The sequence below is a fragment of the Ovis canadensis genome, chromosome X (genome assembly GCF_042477335.2).
Source record: "Ovis canadensis isolate MfBH-ARS-UI-01 breed Bighorn chromosome X, ARS-UI_OviCan_v2, whole genome shotgun sequence".
In the NCBI taxonomy this organism is placed as follows: Eukaryota; Metazoa; Chordata; class Mammalia; order Artiodactyla; family Bovidae; genus Ovis; species Ovis canadensis.
Genome location: NC_091727.1, coordinates 66488611 through 66508964, shown reverse-complemented (window position 1 = coordinate 66508964; position 20354 = coordinate 66488611). Strand labels below are relative to the sequence as shown.

The 20354-nt window shown below is 41.1% G+C and overlaps 1 protein-coding gene and 1 pseudogene across 2 annotated transcripts in view; one reads left to right on the top strand and one right to left on the bottom strand.

The window, feature by feature from the left end:
* Nucleotides 1-1092: 1092 nt before the first annotated feature.
* HDAC8 (histone deacetylase 8) overlaps nucleotides 1093-20354 on the top strand; it is a 262891-nt gene continuing 243629 nt past the window's right edge. Inside the window, exons 1-4 of one of the 2 annotated variants that reach the window (XM_070291830.1) lie at nucleotides 1093-3772; nucleotides 4597-4649; nucleotides 7735-7865; nucleotides 10520-10661. In XM_070291830.1, coding sequence (XP_070147931.1) covers nucleotides 3662-3772; nucleotides 4597-4649; nucleotides 7735-7865; nucleotides 10520-10661 — 437 coding nt within the window. In that variant the 5' untranslated portion in view covers nucleotides 1093-3661. The remainder of the gene's footprint in view (nucleotides 3773-4596; nucleotides 4650-7734; nucleotides 7866-10519; nucleotides 10662-20354) is intronic. The other variant, XM_070291829.1, reaches the window with a different exon arrangement.
* Nucleotides 6396-6493, bottom strand: LOC138931236 (U6 spliceosomal RNA; annotated as a pseudogene).

Sequence of the window (20354 nt, the reverse complement as noted above, 5' to 3'; positions counted from 1 at the left end):
TTCTCATAGAGCATCAGTGAACCCTTAATGGCAAAAAGGGTTGTTTTTTTTTTTTTTTTACCCTTTTGTGATACATGACATTGTTACTACATCTCCCTTGTAACTCTCTCATCCCTTGATTTCTATAAAACTGTACTAGTTCTCACTCAACATTTTTGTTTCCTTTTTGGCATCTTTCTCTCCTAACTCCCCAAAACAGGTATTTCCCAAATTATTCTCTTCTTCTTAGCTCAAAGATTTTCATCATGGTGTGGGGCAAGTTTCAAAAAGTAACATAATCTGCTTTGCATGTTTTATGAAGCTCATCCAGACAAAGAATAGACTAGAAGTCAACAAGAGTGGAAGTTGAAACCAATTAGATATTGCAGGAAGTCCAAGTGAGAGATGACAGTGCCAGGTCTGGGATGGTGGCAGCGCAGAGGAGAGAAGTGGATATAGTTAGGATGTGTCTTGAAGAAGAGAAGTCGCTCAGGCGTGTCCGACTCTTTGCAATCCCATGGACTGTAGCCCACCAGTCTCCTCTGTCCATGGTATTCTCCAGGCATGAATACTGGAGTGGGTTGCCATTTCCTTCTCCAGGGGGTCTTCCCGACCCAGGGATTGAACCTGGGTCTCCCGCATTGTAGGCAGACACTTTACCATCCAAGCTACCAGGGAAGCCGTGTCTTGAAGGTAAAGCCAATGGATATTGATAGACTGGATTTAGGAGTGAGAGAAAAGGAGGGAATACAAATAACTCCCAGGTTTCTGGCTTAGGCAGCTGGATAGATGTTGGTATCTTTACTGAGCTATGAAAAATGGGGAAGGGGTGGCAAAGACTTGGATAGGAAAATCGGGAGTTTGGTTTGAAAATGTTAAGTTAAATATGACATTTAGACATTGATAGACAATATGACAGTTAGATACTGGAGAAAGCCATGTTCCCTTGGCTATCTCAGCCACTATTATGACTTTAGCTATCTCTTATGTATGAGGGAGTCTTGTGTAGAGGCTTATCTATCTCTTATGTAGAGGCTTCCCTTGTGGCTCAGGTGGTAAAGCATCTGCCTACAATGCAGGAGACCTGGGTTCGATCCCTGGGTCAGGAAGTTCCCCTGGAGAAGGAAATAGCAACCCACTCCAGTATTCTTGCCTCGAAAATCCCATGGATGGAGGAGCCCGGTAGGCTACAGTCCATGGGATCACAAAGAGTCAGACACGACTGAGCCACTTTACTTCGCTTTATGTATGAGGGAAAATAAAATGGGTTAAGCACCTGCCCTCGCATCTGAGTTCTCCTCCTAATTTCCCTGTTCCTTATATTGATATTTACTGACATTCTCTTCATACAGACTTTTAAGAATTTTCAGTGACTCTCCTCCATCTCCTTCTCACACCAATATCCAAATAGTTGTAAGGAAGTCCTGTTGAACCTACCCTATGCATTATTTCTTTCTCTCTGTTTCCATTAACCCTTCCCAAGTTTAAATTATCATTACTTAGGAGTTCCCTGGCAGTCCACCCTTCCACTGCAGGGGGCACAGGTTTCAGCCCTGGTCAGGGAATGAAAGCCCACATGTCACATGGTGCAGCCAAACAAAAAGCAAAACAAAATATAAGTCACTGTTACTTGTTATCGGAACCATTGCAGCACTCCCACTGCCTGTAGGATATCTAATCAGTGTCTAATCTTCCCTACATACTGCTGCTGCTAAGTCGCTTCAGTCATGTCCGACTCTGTGCGACCCCATAGAAATCCTTCATTTTAAGTTTTCTGTTTAAATGTCTCGCTATTTCCCACAGGGTGAAGTTTATTTTCTTTAGCTTGGTATTCAAAACACTTCATGAGCCAGCCCCTTCAGCTTAACTAATTTAGAAATGTTTTCCTTTTTGTTTTTGCATATTCTGTTGATTCTAGTCAGCCTGCCCCTCCCCTGGCTCCCTTCTTCACCAAGTAAAATCTCATCTATTCTCTAGGACCCTCTCAGATGCCACTGAGTAAGAACCCTAGTTTGCCATTTATTAAGCACCAGATTTTAAGTACTTAATGCTTATTAATTAAATAACCTAAGCATCCTACATTCATTATCTGACTCTGTACTGCTTATGGTTTCTTGTGTATCTGTCTCACCTCTACAAAAATGCAAATCCCTGAGACAAGAGATCAGATTGTAATTCATCCTGAAGGTTGAATCCTCAGCTATACTGTACACCTAGTTGATGTCAGATAAAGTTTAATGAATGATAGAATGATTGCAGAAGTTTGAAGTAGTTTCTATGGGAAGATACAAAAGAAGCATAAGAGCTTACATTCTAGCTAAAGAATACATAGCAAGAGATTAAAAAAATCCAAATTTCCTGCTTTTCTGCTTGAAAGTGTGTGATTTTGAATAGTTACTTGGAAGTGTATAAATTTTAAGGTATTTTCTCTCTCTAAACTACATTTGTAAAATGGGTGTATTACAACCTCTTATAGGACTGTTGCAAGGATGAAATGAGATAATATGTCCAAGTGTATATCACAATACTTGATAAATGTTTAATATCCTTAAAGAAGTAAGTATATTGGATTGTCTGAGAGGTGTTAGTAAAGTCAGTTCATGTTGATATGAGAGTTGGGGACTTGGACATTGGCTAGTTTCCATCAGATAATAGGAACCCCCAGGAACCTGGAAATACTGGTGGTAATTCTAAAACTGCTTCAGCATAAAATAGTTTTTATGAACCCTCACACCAAACATAAAATATTTCCCTAACCCTTGTATAGCTGCAAAGACAAAAGGAAGGAAGGAAGAGGAGCTACAGTTTCCAACGTCACCTAGAGTATCTTATTCTACATCAATTTTCAAAGAGTGATTTGACATTATTGCTTGATTGGAATCTACCAAGCAATTTACAGAATACCAGGCAGCCTCTTGAGAAAGTAGTACCATCTTTGCCAGAGTAAATTATTGGGATTGTTAACTTTTACATGGACAGGGACAGATAATAATGAAAAGCAGTAAACCAAGTTGCCGCACAGAATTTTCTGTGTAAACCGTTGGTACCGTTAATTAGTCCCGCAACAAAAAATGTCCGTCTGAGGCAGTTGGGTGGTCCCGGGCTCTTAGTGGCCACATTGTGTCTGTCTTTAGATATTAATGTCGGTGTATTCGCAGATTGAGGCAATTCATAAAGCGTTGAGACTGTTTGGGGGTTTTTCTTTCTTTTTCTTTTTTTCTTTTTAAGTGCTAAAACTCAAATTCGCGGCTATTTTACTAATTAGCCCCCGCTCTTCCGCTACTCAAATCTCTCAAAACTACATCTCCCATCATGCTCGGAAGCTGGTTTGACCTCATCTCAAATGGCCCCGTAGGGGAACAAGGATGGTTAATTTTGACTGTGCTAAATTGTACCATAAAATATCTGCCCTAGTTGGCAGCTATTTGGACTTTTATTTCTCCCGACCTCCCGTTTTTGAACTGTAGTCACTAAATGAAGGGGTTCTGGCCTGAGGAGGCCCATGTATGCCTTCAATTGGATGGGGAGCGAGAACAGTGTTGCTGGCGATCTCGAGACTCGGAGGGAATGTTGACCAAGGAGCACCGCTGCGGCCGATCGGTGGAGCAGGAACCCGAGCCCAGGCTGAGTCCGAAAAAAAGCCGGATCCCGACGGTGGTTCCGAAACGGCTGTAAGTGGAAGATGGAGGGGTCGGAGGAAGCGGCGGACGCTGGGCAGTCGCTGCCCCCAGTTTACATTTACAGTCCCGAGTATGTTAGCGTGTGCGACTCCCTGGCCAAAGTGCCCAAACGGGTAAGAAAGATTGGGGTGATCGCCGTGAGTTTGGGGGTGGGGTAAGGGGCCGGTGGACTAGAGGGCATTAGGAAGCGAAGAGGATACAGGGCTGGGAAAAATCTTCAGCAGAAATTTGAACAGTTGTACCAGATGATGGAGGAAGTGTTCCCTTAGAGAGTTTCCTAAGAGCGCAGCTGGGCGTCCAACGGACAGGTGGGGGTGAGGTGGAGGTGCGGGGGAGGGGATCGCGCGGAGGGGATGGTATCTCTACTGCCAGGGATCCCCAAAGGGGAGAAGAAGCTGAGGGAGAAGTGTTCTATCACCTCCATAAGGCCCGATAGCTTTCGCCTTAGTGATCTGAGTTTGGGGGGTGGGGGGGGGGGCAGTGAACGTGAGGGCATTAGGAAGCGAAGGGGACACAGGGCTAGGGGAAATCTTCAGCAGAAATTTGAACAGTTGTACCAGGTGACAGAGGAAGTGTTCCCTTTGAGAGTTTCCTGAGAGCGCAGCTGGGCGTCCAACGGAAAGGTGGGGGTGGGATGGAGGTGCGGGGGAGGGGATCGCGCGGAGGGGACGGTGTTTCTACTGCCAGGGATCCCCAAAGGGGAAAAGAAGCTGAGGGAGAAAAGTGTTCCATCACCTCCGTAAAACCTGGTAGCTTTCGCCTTAGTGATTTAAATACTATGTATTGTCTAAAGTGGTTTGTAAACTGTTAAAAGAAGGGAGGGGAGTTAAAAGTTTCTTTGTTCAGGATGATTAAGTCGATGGGATTTCTCTGAATTAAAACATGTAAGAGACCATTCATTTCTGCCTTTATCCCCTTTTTATGCTGATGTTTTTAGGCCAGTATGGTACATTCCTTGATTGAAGCATATGCACTGCATAAGCAAATGAGGTAAGTTGTGTTTTGAACAGAACCCTGAACCCAAGTGTTCATACCCTTACTGTCCTGCTTCACAGGTGGGGCTAATTAGTGAGAGAATGGTACTTTTTTTAAAGTTTTCTCTTTTTTTGTGTGTGTGATACATAGTGTTGGTAATCGGCCTGTAGCCTAATGAAAGCTCTTGAAGAATTAAGAAAACTCGAAAAAAGTGCTTGAAGCAGTTAAGAAATAGGGCTTTATTGCTGGGAGGGAAATATCCTAGGAATAGGTATTTTGTGGAGGTTTTGGGGTTAGAACATATGGGTACTAAAACCTATCTGATAAAAAATACCTTCAGCTGGGAGGTGTTCTGGTTTGCTTGTTTTTTTTTTTTCTCCTAAGCCAGGTCTGAGAGTATGGATTCTATTTAAGACTTTTAGGCATACCATTACCACCACCAAACTTAAATGATGAGCCTGCTGCTGCTGCTGCTAAGTCGCTTCAGTCGTGTCCGACTCTGTGCGACCCCATAGACAGCAGCCCACCGGGCTCCCCAGTCCCTGGAATTCTCCAGGCAAGAATACTGGAGTGGGTTGCCATTTCCTTCTCCAATGCATGAAAGTGAAAAGTGAAAGTCAAGTCGCTCAGTTGTGTCCGACTCTTAGCGACCCCATGGACTGCAGCCCACCAGGCTCCTCCATCCATGGGATTTTCCAGGCAAGAGTACTGGAGTGGGGTGCCATGAGCCTAGACAGTCAAAACCAAAGTTTTTTAGCATATAGTCAAAACCAAGTTATTTAGCATTTAAAAAATTAAGAAATCAAAGAAAAATAAAACTGTCTTTCTTGTTAAGTAGGGAGGCTTTTAGTAATGATTTGTTAAGAGGAAGAGTGGTGGCTTCCCTGGTGGCTCAGGTGGTAAAGAATCTGCCTGCAGTGCAAACAAACAAACAAAAACAGACCCAGGTTTGATCTCTATGTTGGGAAGTTCCCCTGGAGAAGGAAATGGCAAGCCTCTCTAGTATTCTTGCCTGGAGAATACCATGGACAGAGGAGCCTGGTGGGCTACAGTCCATGGGGTCGCAAAGAGTCAGACACGACTGAGCAACTACCATACACAAGAGGAAGAGTATTAGAAGAGGGAGCAATGAGGGCTGGGAAACATGGTACAAGAAACCATAAAATTTTTATTTTAATAAACAGAGTTGTCACCTCGTGTGGATATGTATTCTTGAAGAAGAAGCAAGACTCCTTGGATCTTGGCTATGTGTATTTAATTTTTAAGGCTGAGACTGCTTGATAATGGTAGTAGCCTACATAACCATATTAATTCCTTTCAGCAACAAAAAACACCCACTACTGCCTCCCTGTGGCCTAGGTCATGCATTTTCAACTTGAATGTGCATAGGAATCACCTTGTTAAAATACAGATTTTTTTAAAATTTTATTTTATTAAATTATAGTTGATTTACAATACTGTTTGGTTTCTGATGTACAGCAAAGTGATTCAGATATGCTGTGCTTAGTTGCTCAGTCATGTCTGACTCTTTATGACCCTATGGACAGTAGTAGCCCACCAGGCTCCTTTGTCCATGGGGATTCTCCAGGCAAGAATACTGGAGTGGGTTGCCATTTCCTCCTCCAGGGGATTTTTCCCAACCGAGGGATCGAACCCTCATTTTCTGTAACTCCTGCATTGGTAGACAGATTCTTTACCACTGAGCTACCTGGGAGGAGTATGTATAATACTTTGCATCTGCTAATCCAAAACTTCCAATCCAAAAATGGTTCAGAAATTTGAGTGTCATCCTTGTGCAGGGACAATGCTAATCTTCTCTATGTCGTTCAAATTTTAGTATATGTGTTGCTGAAGCAAGCTGCTGCTGCTGCTGCTACTGCTGCTAAGTCGCTTCAGTCGTGTCCGACTCTGTGCGACCCCATAGACGGCAGCCCATCAGGCTCCCCCTTCCCTGGGATTCTCCAGGCAAGAACACTGGAGTGGGTTGCCATTTCCTTCTTCAATGCAGGAAAGTGAAAGTGAAGTTGCTCAGTCGTGTCCGACTCTTAGCGACCCCATGGACTGTAGCCTACCAGGCTCCTCCGCCCATGGGATTTTCCAGGCAAGAGTACTGGAGTGGGGTGCCATTGCCTTCTCCGGCTGAAGCAAGCGCTAAAGTACAAATTCTGATTCAATAAGTCTGATGGGAGGCTGAAATTCTGCTTTTCTGACAAGCTCCCAGGTGCTGCTGCTGCTGGTCCATAGACCACCCCAGAGAGCAGTAGTGGCAGTGGGAGAGTCAGGAAGAGGATATAGGGACTAGGCAGCGGAAGTTAGAGGTGGTTAAGTCCTTGTTGTTAGGTTAGTGCCCTGTGTTCTCTCCATTACTCCTATTTTTCACTTCTTGTGAACAGTTGGTTGAGAGCTTCTGAGTAAAGTCTAGTCAGCCTATTTTCTCCTTCCTCTCAGAAGCAGATGTGAGTGACCAGATACAGAAATTTCTACATTTTTGGTTGCCTATGTCTTTATCCTTTACTATTAATAATAATGAGAGTTACCCACAAAGCATTTTCATGTATGTTATCATTTAATCTTCACATAAGTTCCTTAAGATACCCCCACTTTATAGATGAGGAAACTGAACAACACAATGGCCATCTTATCTGAGGTTATAGAGCTGGTAATCATGATGGGAACCCAGTTCTCTGACTCCAAATTCAAAATTCATGACAATTCAGCTGCCTAGTGAAGTAAAATTTTAGTTGAAAGAATTGTATTTGCCCAGTTAGGAAAACTGATTCAAATGAAAGTATTACTTCCTACTGGTTTGTCATGAAAGTTGTAACTCACAGAGCAAAGTTTGTGTGATACCTGATTATTTAATTTTAATATAATTACTCTTTGTTTTTAACCTACCTTTAAACTTAAGGGACATATCTATCCTGTCACCCCTGTTTAATGCAGTGGATGTGAGAAAATGAAGACTGCAGTGCAGTGGAGGAACATGTTTATTGTTTCAGCACCCTGGAACCAGAAGCTGGAAGGTTTGGCTCCTGCTTCCAGGTTTTGGCATACTCTGGATCTGACTCACCCACCTCTCTTTGTTCTCTGTTATTATTAGGATAGTTAAGCCCAAAGTGGCCTCCATGGAGGAGATGGCCAGCTTCCACACCGATGCCTATCTGCAGCATCTCCAGAAGGTCAGCCAAGATGGAGATGATGATCATCCAGACTCCATAGAATATGGACTAGGTAAAGTCATCACCAGGCAATGATGGGAGATGGACAACCTCCATCTATAGATCATAACTACTTCATCTTTTATAACTTGCAAAGTGAAAGCCGTTCAGTTGTGTCCAACTCTTTGCAACCCCATGGATTATACAGTCCATGGAATTCTCCAGGCCCAAATACTGGAGTGGGTTGCCATTCCTTTCTCCAGGGGATCTTCCCAACCTAGGGATCAAACCCAGGTCTCCTGCATTGCAGGCGAATTCTTTACTGGTTGAGCCACCAGGGAAGCGCAAGAATACTGGAGTGGGTAGCCTATCCCTTCTCCGGGGGATCTTCCCAACCCAGGAACCAAACCGGGGTCTCTTGCATTGTAGGCAGATTTTTTACCAGCTGAGCTACGCTTATAACTTGAGTGATGGTCTTTAAAACTTTCAAAGTAACAACTAATGTGTTAACCACAATATTAATCTCTTAGTTTAACTACACTCCCATATGAATTGAGCAAAATTAATGATGGATCAAATAGAGAAAAACCTTTTAGTTGCTTAGGCCCTAATAGCAGTGCCCAGATTGGGTCAGTCTATATGTACACTGATTTAACTGTCCTGTGACCTTGTATTTTAACTTCAATATAGATTTATGTTCTGGGTAAGTTTGATACCTTATTTCTCATTAAACAGCTGCATTTTTAAAGAACCATAAGTGGCCAATAGGATAGTCTAGAGAAACAGTATGATTTAGTAGAAAAACGCTAGACTGGAGGTATGTGTGGAAGGTGGAAGTGGGAGCTTAAAACACCAGAGGGTCCCATACCTGGCTCTGTCATCACTGATATGACATATCACCTCTCAGTCCTCAGTTTCCTCATCTATAAGATGTGACTAGTTAATCTTGAAAGTTTAGCCTTTCTAACTCTAACACATTGAAGACATTTATCTCTCATTTGGAGCTGATGTTAGCACAGTAGCTTTTTGGTAGGATATATTGTTGTACCTCAACCTAGTCTTTCTAATAGAGTTGCTGCTACTGCTAAGACACTTCAGTCGTGTCTGACTCTGCGACCCCATAGACCTCAGCCCACGAGGCTCCCCCGTCCCTGGGATTCTCCAGGCAAGAACACTGGAGTGGGTGGCGCCAGACCCAATTCCAATGTATGGAGGAAGGAATTTGCCTCCACATTACCAAACAATGCTCAGGACACCAGCTTGGTGTCCTCCAATTCAACCCAGTTCTGACACTATCTACCTGGAGATAGCATCAGATTCCACAGGTGAAGTGCTCAGTCCCACAAGACTTCACTCCACATCAGACACCAATTGCAAACCCAAGCTGCTACCTGTGCTCTGACTGACAGGCTGCAAATCAGAGGTTCTAACAATCTCACCAACTCAAGATGCCAAGCATAAGTCCGAGTTGTTAACTCTGCTTCTAAACAACTGTAAATCAGAAATTTGCATGACCTCTCCCCAACCCTTGGATTTAATTAATTTTATAGAGCAGCTCACAGAACCTAGGAAACCCATATAGTCACTAGATTACTAGTTAATGATAAAAGGATATAACTCAGGAATAGCCAGATGAAAGAGATGCAGGAAGTCAAGGTATGAGAAAGGGGCACAGAGTTTCCATGCCCTTGCCAAGCATGCCACTCTCCCCAAATCTCTATGTGTTCACCAACCCAGAAACTCTCCAAACCCTCTTCTTTGGGGTTTTTATGGAGGCTTCATTACATAGGCATGATTGATTAAAGACATTGGCCAATTGGTGATTGAACTTGTTGACCTAAACAAATAGGCTGCCAGATATTTCTCCATCAACCATGGGTTGGTTTGGGATCAGCAGAGAATTAGAATTTGGGGTCTGCAACCATAGCAAGCCATGTGCAATTTCTTGCATCGCTAGGGAAGAACACTCTTATGGAGAAGGAAAGGAAGCTGGAAGGGCTATAGTAACCACAAAAAAAAAAAAAAAAAAGGAAAGGAAAGAGAGTGGGAAAGAGAGTCCCTGGCTTTTCATTGACTTGAGTCCTTGCCAGGAAAGAAGTCTTTCTTGTTAAACTTGGTTATTATTTCAGAGTGTGAGAGCTCCCCCTTCTGGTCTCCTGACTCTGTTTAATTGAAGTTTCTGTTTATTAATTTCTTACAAACTCAATCTCCAGTTTCTCTTCGCTCACACAGGAGATCAGGAGGTAGAACTGATAGTTCCAACCCTCGTATGCCTGGTTCTGCTGGCAACCAACCCCCATCCTTAGTTGTGGTCCACAAGTCACCTCATCAATATAACCAAGATATGTCGCTGATTTCATCATTTAGGAATTCCAAGAATTTTAAGAGTTCTGTGCCAGAAACTGGGAGTAAGACCAATTATGCAGTTGACCCTTAAACAACCCATGGATTAGGGGTAGCCACCCTCTGCACAGTTGAAAATCTTAGTATAACTTATAATTGGCCCTCCATATCTGCTGTTCTGCATCCAGGGATTCAACCTACCAGTGATGGTGTAGTACTGTAGTATTTTCTATTGAAAAAACAAGTCCACCTATAAGTGGGTCTGCATTGTTCAATCCCATGTTGTTCAAGAGCTAACTATATATTCCTTATTATAAATCATAATATTATACCCCTCTTTTTCCAGTTTATCTTTTAATGAGCTCTTCTGATGTTTGCCTGAAGGTTATGACTGCCCAGCCACTGAAGGAATATTCGACTATGCAGCAGCTGTAGGAGGGGCTACAATCACAGCTGCCCAGTGCCTGATTGATGGAATGTGCAAAGTAGCAATCAACTGGTCTGGAGGGTGGCATCATGCAAAGAAGTAAGATAACGACCTTTTTGCTTTCTACTTCTTTCCTTGAATCAGCTTTTCATTTATGTAAAGTCTTATGTTTATTGTATTGGTATTTATTGAGAGACGTGTGTGTGTGTGTGTGTGTGTGTGTGTGTGTGTGTGTGTGTGTGTGTGTGTGTGTGGCACTTAGCTAGGTATTCTGAAGAGATACAAGTAAAATTTAAAAAAGATGACATAATATAGTGGAAAGTGTACTACTGCTGGGCATACACACCGAGGAAACCAGAATTGAAAGAGACACATGTACCCCAATGTTCATCGCAGCACTGTTTATAATAGCCAGGACATGGAAACAACCTAGATGTCCATCAGCAGATGAATGGATAAGAAAGCTGTGGTACATATACACAATGGAGTATTACTCAGCCGTTAAAAAGAATTCATTTGAATCAGTTCTGATGAGATGGATGAAACTGGAGCCGATTATACAGAGTGAAGTAAGCCAGAAAGAAAAACACCAATACAGTATACTAACACATATATATGGAATTTAGGAAGATGGCAATGACGACCCTGTATGCAAGACAGGGAAAGAGACACAGATGTGTATAACGGACTTTTGGACTCAGAGGGAGAGGGAGAGGGTGGGATGATTTGGGAGAATGGCATTCTAACATGTATACTATCATGTGAATTGAATCGCCAGTCTATGTTTGACGCAGGATGCAGCATGCTTGGGGCTGGTGCATGGGGATGACCCAGAAAGATGTTATGGGGAGGGAGGTGGGATAGGGGTTCATGTTTGGGAATGCATGTAAGAATTAAAGATTTTAAAATTTAAAAAATAAAAAACTAAAAAAATAAAAAAATAAAAAATAAAAAAAAAAAAAGAAAGTCAGGATACCTGGGCTTTATGCCTAGTTTCTCTATGAACTTGGCTGACTGACCTGGATAGATTCGTCTCTTTCACTATCAGTCTCTTCTTCAGGAAAATAGGGAGAACAAAGGGTATCAATAGCAGATTTATAATAGTAGATAAGTGTATCTAGACAATCCCTAAATTCCTTCTAAGCTTTCTAGAAATTGCCCTATCTCCAAGGAACTCTAGAAACATTAATAAAACTAGAATAATTAGGGAGCAACATCAATTTTGGTACCAGTTGAATATGTGTATGAGCTGTATTCAGTAATAAGGAGCAATTAATCATGGAAGTTTTGGAAGAGGTGAATTATAGAGCTACTTCTAGAAAGGAGCAGAAAGCAGATTTTTGAATAGGTTAAGAATGGATGAGAATAGATTTAAAACAAATGGCTGAGGAATCAAAAAGGAGATTTATGCTGCTATCTCTAAGCAAAGCGGCAGCTGGAGCTAGATTTTTTTCTAAGGAGAAAGGGCTTATGAAACAACTATTGGGTGCTACTTGGAGTTACAGGAAAAGTCCTTTTGGAATTTAACATTTCAAACAGTTGTACTCTGTGTCTAACAAGGACTTCTGAGTATGATTTAGCATTTGGCATGTCACTTAAAATGTCTGTAGTACATGTTGGAGAAGAAAGATTTTATTTATTTATTTTTATTGAAGTATAGTTAATTTACAATGTTGTGTTAATTTCAAGTGTACAGCAAAGTGATTCAGTTACACTTTCCAGATTCCTTTCCATTATAGGTTATTACAAGATACTGAGTATACGGTATTGCAAGATACTGCTATAGAGTAGATCCTGCCTGTTTACCTATTCTATGTAGAGTATGTAGTATGTGTATCTGTTAATCCCAAACTCCTAATTACCCCCCTGCCCCAGGCAGGAGAAAGATTTTAAAAACTGAACTTATCAATGTGCTGTTTGAGTGAAATGAAGCAGCAGTAGTAGTTAACTGCCAATGCATCTTTCACACACCAATTGTTCATACCATCTGCCATGACCTTGCTGCTCCAGGGCTCTTGAGTCTAGAGACAACACTTCATCTTTCAGAATAAAACCTTGAGCACAGATTCAGCATATGCAGGTTAAGGTAATAATATGGAATTCTTTTCATCAAGTGAATAGATTTCATGACCAAGGAAATTCTTGAGTAAGTTTACTGCTAGAATCCACTACTGAGGCAATGGAACAAAGAGAAGCAGTGTTTAGTAATCAGTTTTATATGCCCTTAAAAACAGAAATAACCTGCTTTTTGTTAGTTTTTGCCCTGTTAAAAAGTTCAAAGTCAAGACAGTGATCTCTAGAAGGAAAAAAATGACCCTATCTCCTTCAAGCTATAGATCAAAGGAATAAAACCGAGCACCTCTGAACCAAGGACTTCTATGCCTTCTCATACTTAGCAAGTTGAGAAGAAAAGCAGTGTGATTTCATGGGAAATGCCCAGTCCTACAAGTCAGATCTAGTTTCTGTGTATAGCACTGGAGAAGCTTACATATTTAAATACACTGCTTCAGGCCTCCTGGGGCCTGGATCAGTGTGCAGTGGAATACCCAGGTACCTGCCACTTCTTATCACTGTTTTGCTGTCAAAAGAAGCACACTCTATTTCCAGCCAATTATGGTGGCTTCTGGGCTACATGTAGGCGTGGGCATACCTATGCACCATTATTTTAGCTGTTTCAGACAGCTTTCAACTGATCCTACCTGGAAACACACATCTGAAGTGAAGAGTCTCTAGGGCTTGCTCCAATTCAGGTCCAAATTCCAGGGGCTTCTTGGCCCCTCTAGAATCTTTCTGCAAATGGATTATAGGCATTTAGTCCACAAACTTCCATCTAGCCAGCATTTATCATTTATAACCACGATATTTGTTGTAATCTCCTCATCCCCCGATGCATGTACATTCATACATGCCATATATTCATTCAACATGTATTGATTAAGCACCTACATAGTGTCAAGCATATTTTTATCACCACTAATAAGCAGAGATACAGAAATTAAAGCATACTACATTTTTCTCCACAAAATTTGAAAAAAAAAATTTCAAAATATCCAGGTGCTGGCAGGATTACAGTGAAATTGGCACACTCTTTTTGAAAATTTTAGAAATAAGTGTTAAGAGTGGGGAAGATGTTTGTACCTATTGAGCCAGTACTATTATTCTTAGCAATCTATTCGAAGGAAATAAACCAGTTCTGCCCTCAAGAAGTTTGTCTCTTAGAGGTAAGACAGCAAGTAATCTTATTTGAAAGCTAAACAAGAGTGATTTTCAAAGAAAATTCTGCAAAAGAAGAGTAACGAGAGAGTAATATTACTAGCTATTAAACATACAAAACAAGAATAATGAAAACACTGGTACCACTGGTACAAGATTAGACAGATGATATTATAGTACACTTCCCAAAGAGACTGTTTCACATAAAAATTCAATCTTTTATAAAGGATGCGTTGGAAACGATTTGGAAAGGGTTGTTCAGTAAATGATGTTGTGACAGCTTGTAACATTTACACCCTCATCTCCTGTAGTAAACTAAGTGGCAGCTAGATTGAAGAGTTAAATATTAAAAAGCCAAATTAGAAAAAAAAAACTAGAATGAATGAATTATCAAGCTTCTAAAGGGGAATCGTTTTCTAAGCTTAGGAAAGAATAGAAAAAAAAACTTATGAAGGAAAAGATCAACATATTTGTATGAAATTTTAAAACCAAAATAACTTTTGTGGTCATTTCACAAACAAAATCTAAACACAGACTAGAAAGGCATAGTTGACATAAATATGACAAAATGTGTCATATTTGCATTTTCTCAGACATTCATACAGTATGATGTATAAGAAGATATGTGGGGAAAAAACCTGAATAGATAATTTACAAAGGAGTTTTAAGTATAACTGGGAAATATGGGTCAATGTTCATCACTACTAATCAAAGAAATGCAAGTAAGTAGGTGGCCTCTTTTTAAGCCTGTCTGTAACAGAATTTTTAAAAAGTGGTACTCAGTTTGGTAGTAATACTGTGATTTTGATCAATCCCTTAAGAAAGCAGTTTGGTAGCCAGCATGTATTAATGCCCTTTTTATCTCGTAATCTACTTTTGAGAATGTTTCCTAACAAAATAATTCAAAATAATGGGGGAAAAACTGTTTACCTAAAGATATTTATCTTTACATGGAATACAGTCCATGGATTTCTCCAGGCCAGAATACTGGAGTGGGTAGCCTTTCCCTTCTCCAGGGGATCTTCCCAACCCAGGGATCGAACCCAGGTCTCCCACATTGCAGGTGGATTCTTTACCAGCTGAGCCACCAGGGAAGCCCAAGGATACGTGGGTAGCCTATCCCTTCTCCAGGGCATCTTCCTATTATTTAATTGAAAAAAATTGAAATAACATGAATATCTAGCAATAAATAAATTGTATATCTATTTCATAGAATATTATACTATTATTTTAAATGATGATTATGAAGACTAAGGGGGCATTTCAGAAAAATACTTATGGGTTAATGAAAAAAACAGGTTTTAAAAATGTATGCACACTGCTGTTACAACTTTGTAAAGCACGTGCATATTTAAAAAAATACTGGAAATGATAATAGTGGTTATGTTAGGGTGGCAGAATTAAATGATACTTTTTTTATATGTTTCTCTAGTTTTCAAATTCTGTGTAATGAGATGTTTTCTAACTTTTGCAGCTAAAATTTTATGAAAATAAAAATAGGCAAAAAATATTGATATTTACAGCAAATATAAACAAAGGGCTGAAATTATTAACTATTCTAATTGATTTTTTAAAAACACTAATTCAGATAAATGAGCAAAAGACATGAACAGACAATTCACAAAAGAGGAAACAGTAAACAAACATGAAAAAACACTATCACTAATGATTAAAGGATGAGAAATTGAAACATTACATATACATGTATTGGAGAAGGCAATGGCAACCCACTCCAGTACTCTTGCCTGGAAAATCCCATGGGCGGAGAAGCCTGGTAGGCTACAGTCCATGGGGTCGCTAAGAGTCGGACACGACTGAGCGACTTCACTTTCACTTTTCACTTTCACGCATTGGAGAAGGAAATGGCAACCCACTCCAGTGTTCTTGCCTGGAGAATCCAAGGGACAGGGGAGCCTGGTGGGCTGCCGTCTATGGGGTCGCACGGAGTCGGACACGACTGAAGTGACTTAGCAGCAACTTAGCAGCAGCAGATACCAAACAAAAACCTGCTGCTGCTGCTAAGTCGCTTCAGTCGTGCCCGACTCCTAGCGACCCCATGGACTTCAGCCTTCCAGGCTCCTCCGTCCATGGGATTTTCCAGGCAAGAGTACTGGAGTGGGGTGCCATTGCCTTCTCCAAAACAAAAAGCTACTTAGTGGATATATTTAAAAGAGGGACTAAAATTTTAGAGTAAATAGTGGAGGGGGCAGGGTTTGATTAGTATGCTAACCTGACTAACTAAAAACTATTAAAATGTATTTCGTTTCATTTAATAAAAATTGAATGCTAAATAATTCTTATAACAAACCAAGAATGTATTGCGGGATTGATTGTTTTCGTTCAGGACCTCATTTTCTAACAAAAATTGCATGATATTTCAAGATGGTATGTTTCACTTCTGTGAGACTTTTGCAGCATGATCATTAAGAGGGTTGATTTTGCCAAAATATTCAAGGGCTTCATCAGTTTTCCTGAGGGCTTCTCCATAGTCATTTGATATTTAAATTGCTCTCTTTTGAACCACTTTTAAGATCATTATCCTTATTTATTTTTCTCCTCTTCAGTTGTAAACTAGTCTACCACATCCTTGCTGTCAGTTTCATGTCAGTTTTCACAATAGCCTGCATTTTTTTTATAAGCTTTGTAATTTCACTTTGTGTTAGATTTGCATGGAATCGCTTGCTGACATATTTGACAATCCATGAGACACAAAGATTGGACAGCTAGCTGCATGGGGATTGTGCTAGTGTTTAAAGGAGTAGGTTGAATGGGGACTGATATAAATGGTCAATTCACTGGCAAATGCTTTCCTGTCAAGAAAACTTGTAACCCTAGGAAGCCTCAAAACCTTGGTACTGCTGGGGCTAAGGTAATAAATTCTCAGTAGTGAGAACTCCCTGAATCTCAGTGAAGCGCTGGTGCAGTGTTTTTCAACTGAGGATTGTTGTTGTTTTCAGTCACTCAGTCGTGTCCAACTCTTTGCAACCCATGGGCTGCGGCACACCAGGCTTCCCTGTCCTTCACCATCTCCCAGAGTTGCTCAAACTCATGTCCATTGAGTTGGTGATGCCATCCAACCATCTCATCCTCTGTTGTACCCTTCTCCTCCTGCCTTCAATCTTTCCCAGCATCAGGATCTTTGCCAGTGAGTCAGCTCTTTGCATCAGGTGGCCAAACTATTGGAGCTTCAGCTTCAGCATCAGTCCTTCCAATGAATATTCAGGGTTCATTTCCTTTAGGATTGACTGATTTGATCTCCTTGCAGTGCAAGGGACTCTCAAGAGTCTTCTCCAAAACTAAAATTCTTCAAAAGCATCAATTCTTCAGCACTCTTATGGGTCCAATTCTCTCATCTATATATGACTACTGGAAAAACCATAACTTTGACTATATGGACCTTTGTAGGGAAAGTAATGTCTCTGCCTTTTAATACGCTATCTAGATTTGTCATAGCTTTTTTCCCAAGGACTAAGGGTAGTAACTTGTAACAGGAATATAATATCAATTTAGTGGGTGGCAACCACCTTTTTTTTTAATATATCAAGGTGGAGTTCATGAAACTTATTCTAGTATATGTTGTATGTATTAATATTTGTGTATACTAGGCCACAATAGGGCTTCCCTGGTAGCTCAGCTTGTAAAGAATCCACCTGCAATGCAGAGACCTGGTTCGATTCCTGGGTTGGGAAGGTCCCCTGGAGACAGGATAGGCTACTCACTCCAGCATTCTTGGGCTTCTTTGGTGCTCAGATGGTAAAGAATCCGCCTGCAATGCAGGAGACCTGGGTTCAGTCCCTGGGTTGTGAAGATCCCCTGGAGGAGGACATGGCAACCCACTCCAGTATTCTTGTCTGGAGAATTCCCATGGACAGAGGAGCCTGGTGGACTATAGTCCATGGAGTTGCAAAGAGTTGGACACAACTGAGCGACTAAGCACAGCACAGGTCACAATATAAAATATCAAACCACTGTCAAGTGGAATGACTATGAACTTTGAAGAAAGACCTAGGTGCAAATCCAGACTGCAATCTTACTAGTTGTGTATGTGACCTTGGGGTTATTCTAAGAACAGCATGTACAGAGGCACAGAGGTGTGAAAGCTGAGGGCATTTCCAAGTCCATAAGTAAAGCTGAAACCAATGGTTCCTATAGGCAAGTAGCTAGAGGTAAGGTGGGAGAGGTATGAAGGGTCATTGTATGCCAAGCAGATAGCTTTGACTTGATCCTTCAAGTCAGTAGTTCTTGACCTATTTTGGTCATGGACCACTCTAAAAATCTGATTCTCCTTAGAAAAGTATAGTAGTCTGTTGCTCAGTCATGTCTGACTCTTTGCAACGCCATGGACTGTAGCCTACCAGGCTCCTCCCTCCATGGGATTCTCCAGGCAAGAGTACTGGAGTGGGGTGCCATTTCCTTCTCCATTAGAAGTGTACATACACAAATTTTTTATTATAGTTTCAGAAAGTCTAAGGATCTCCTACAGCCCATGTGTGGATCCCTGGTTAGGAATCTTGGTTTTAAACAATAAGGAATCACCAAAGGAATTTTTAGTCAGGAAGAGTAACATGATCAGATTTGCATTTTATGAATATGATTCTGGCAGTAGTTGGTATGTAAATTGGTTGGGGTACAGTGTGGAATATTGCTAGAGAAATCTGTTAGGACCTTACAGTTATAATAATCTTTCCAAAAGGAGATGCAAGCTTTGGTGATGAGCATAGATGAAGGAATAAATTCAACAGCCATTTAGTAGCTAGACTAGGTAGGAATGATAACCAGTTTGATACAAATGATAAGAAAAGAGTGATTTGGATTTCTTGTATAGATGACTGAGTAAATGTGTTATCTTTAACCAAGAAGAATAGGGGATGGGAACTGCTGTGCCTATGGAGCATCCAATTAAAGATGTCTATTAGAAAGCTGGAAATGGGGTCCAGCCTATGATGTCTTAACTTTAATCTGCATACAGAATATTCAGGGATCTTATTAAAATGCAGATTCTGATTCAGGTCTTGGGGGAGGGGCAACCCTGGGAATCTGCATTCATAACAAACTCCCAGGTGCTGCCAATTTGTGACCTGTACTTAAACTAGCAAGAAGCTGGAGCTCAGGACAATCATCTTCACTAAAGATGCAAAATTCAGGAGTCAGGAGTCAATAGCATTGTTGTTCAGTCACTCAGTCATCTCCTACTCTTTGTGACCCCATGGAGTGCAGAACATCAGGCTTCCCTGTCCTTCACCATCTCCCGGAGTTTGCTCAAACTCATGTCCATTGAGTTGGTGATGCCATCCAACCATCTCATCCTCTGTCGTCCCTTTCTCCTGCCTTCAATCTTTCCTAGCATCAGGGTCTTTTCATGCTTTTTCAATAGCATGCTAGGTGGTAATTAAAACTAGGCAAAATAACCTGGGAAACATGTATAGGATAATGCAGGGGGAAAAACGCAAATACTGAGCCTTGTGGAATTCAGTGTTTACAAGGCAGGCAAGAAAAGAAAGGACTACAAAGTCGAGTCTTGAGAAGGACTGGTCAGAGAGATAGGAGAAGAATCAGAAAAGACTTATCAGAGAAATCAAAGGTAAACTTCAAGAAGACTAGTTTGGTTAACAGTGTCTGCTGCTGCACAGTATGTGTTCCCAACAGGGGTGATACTGCTCCCAAGGGAAAAAGCATTGATTTTTGATGGGGCAGGTGGTAGGGGAGTAGGGGCAGCAAAAAAACTTAGATGCTACATAGTTTATGATTTTCCAAAGGGTCACAGTACGTGTACAGTACATCTGTGATATTAAAATTTTGTGGATGGGTCGATTAGGAAAAGGTATCTAGAAAGGCTCCTTGAGTGAAGGAGTGATAATGAAAAACTGGTTGAGAAACAGCTATAGAGAAGAAAAGTAAGTAAAATTTCTCAGTAAGGAGGTTCTGGTGAAGAAGACTCCAAAGGATAAAAAGGAGTGTGCCAGGGAGACAAAGAGATGAAGGACCTTGCAGAAGGTCACAACCGCCTTTGCAGAAGCAGCAATGTGAAATTTCTTGGCAGATGGGGGAACCGCACAAATTGTTGGAGGGTTAAAGTACAAAGTGGATAATGACAGTAGATGAGCTAGAAAAGCAGGACATGGCTCATGAAGGGCTTCACATATATCAGAATCAAAATTGAAAATGCAGATTTTTAGATTTCTCAAAGATCATATTTCTCTTGATCAGATAGGTTTGGACTGGGACATTGGAGCCTGCACTTTCAAAATCTAGCAGTGATTCTGATGCACACATTTTGAGAAACTCTGCAATAGGAAATGGGGTGGGGAGCACTGAAATATTATATTAGGAAGTAATGTGGTTAGATTTGTGTTTTAGGAAAATAACTGACAGTGTTATAGAGGATGGATTGAAGGAGGTGTAGACTAGAGGTCAAGGGACTGAATAGCGTATCAACACTCTCACTGATAAATGATGAAGACCTGAACTAGGGCAGGGCAATGAGAGTCAAACCTAGGCAACCTAATTCTTCAACCTGGGTACTTAACCCCTGAAGTATACTACCTCAATAAACAGGAGTAGATGGTGGTATGCAGCAGA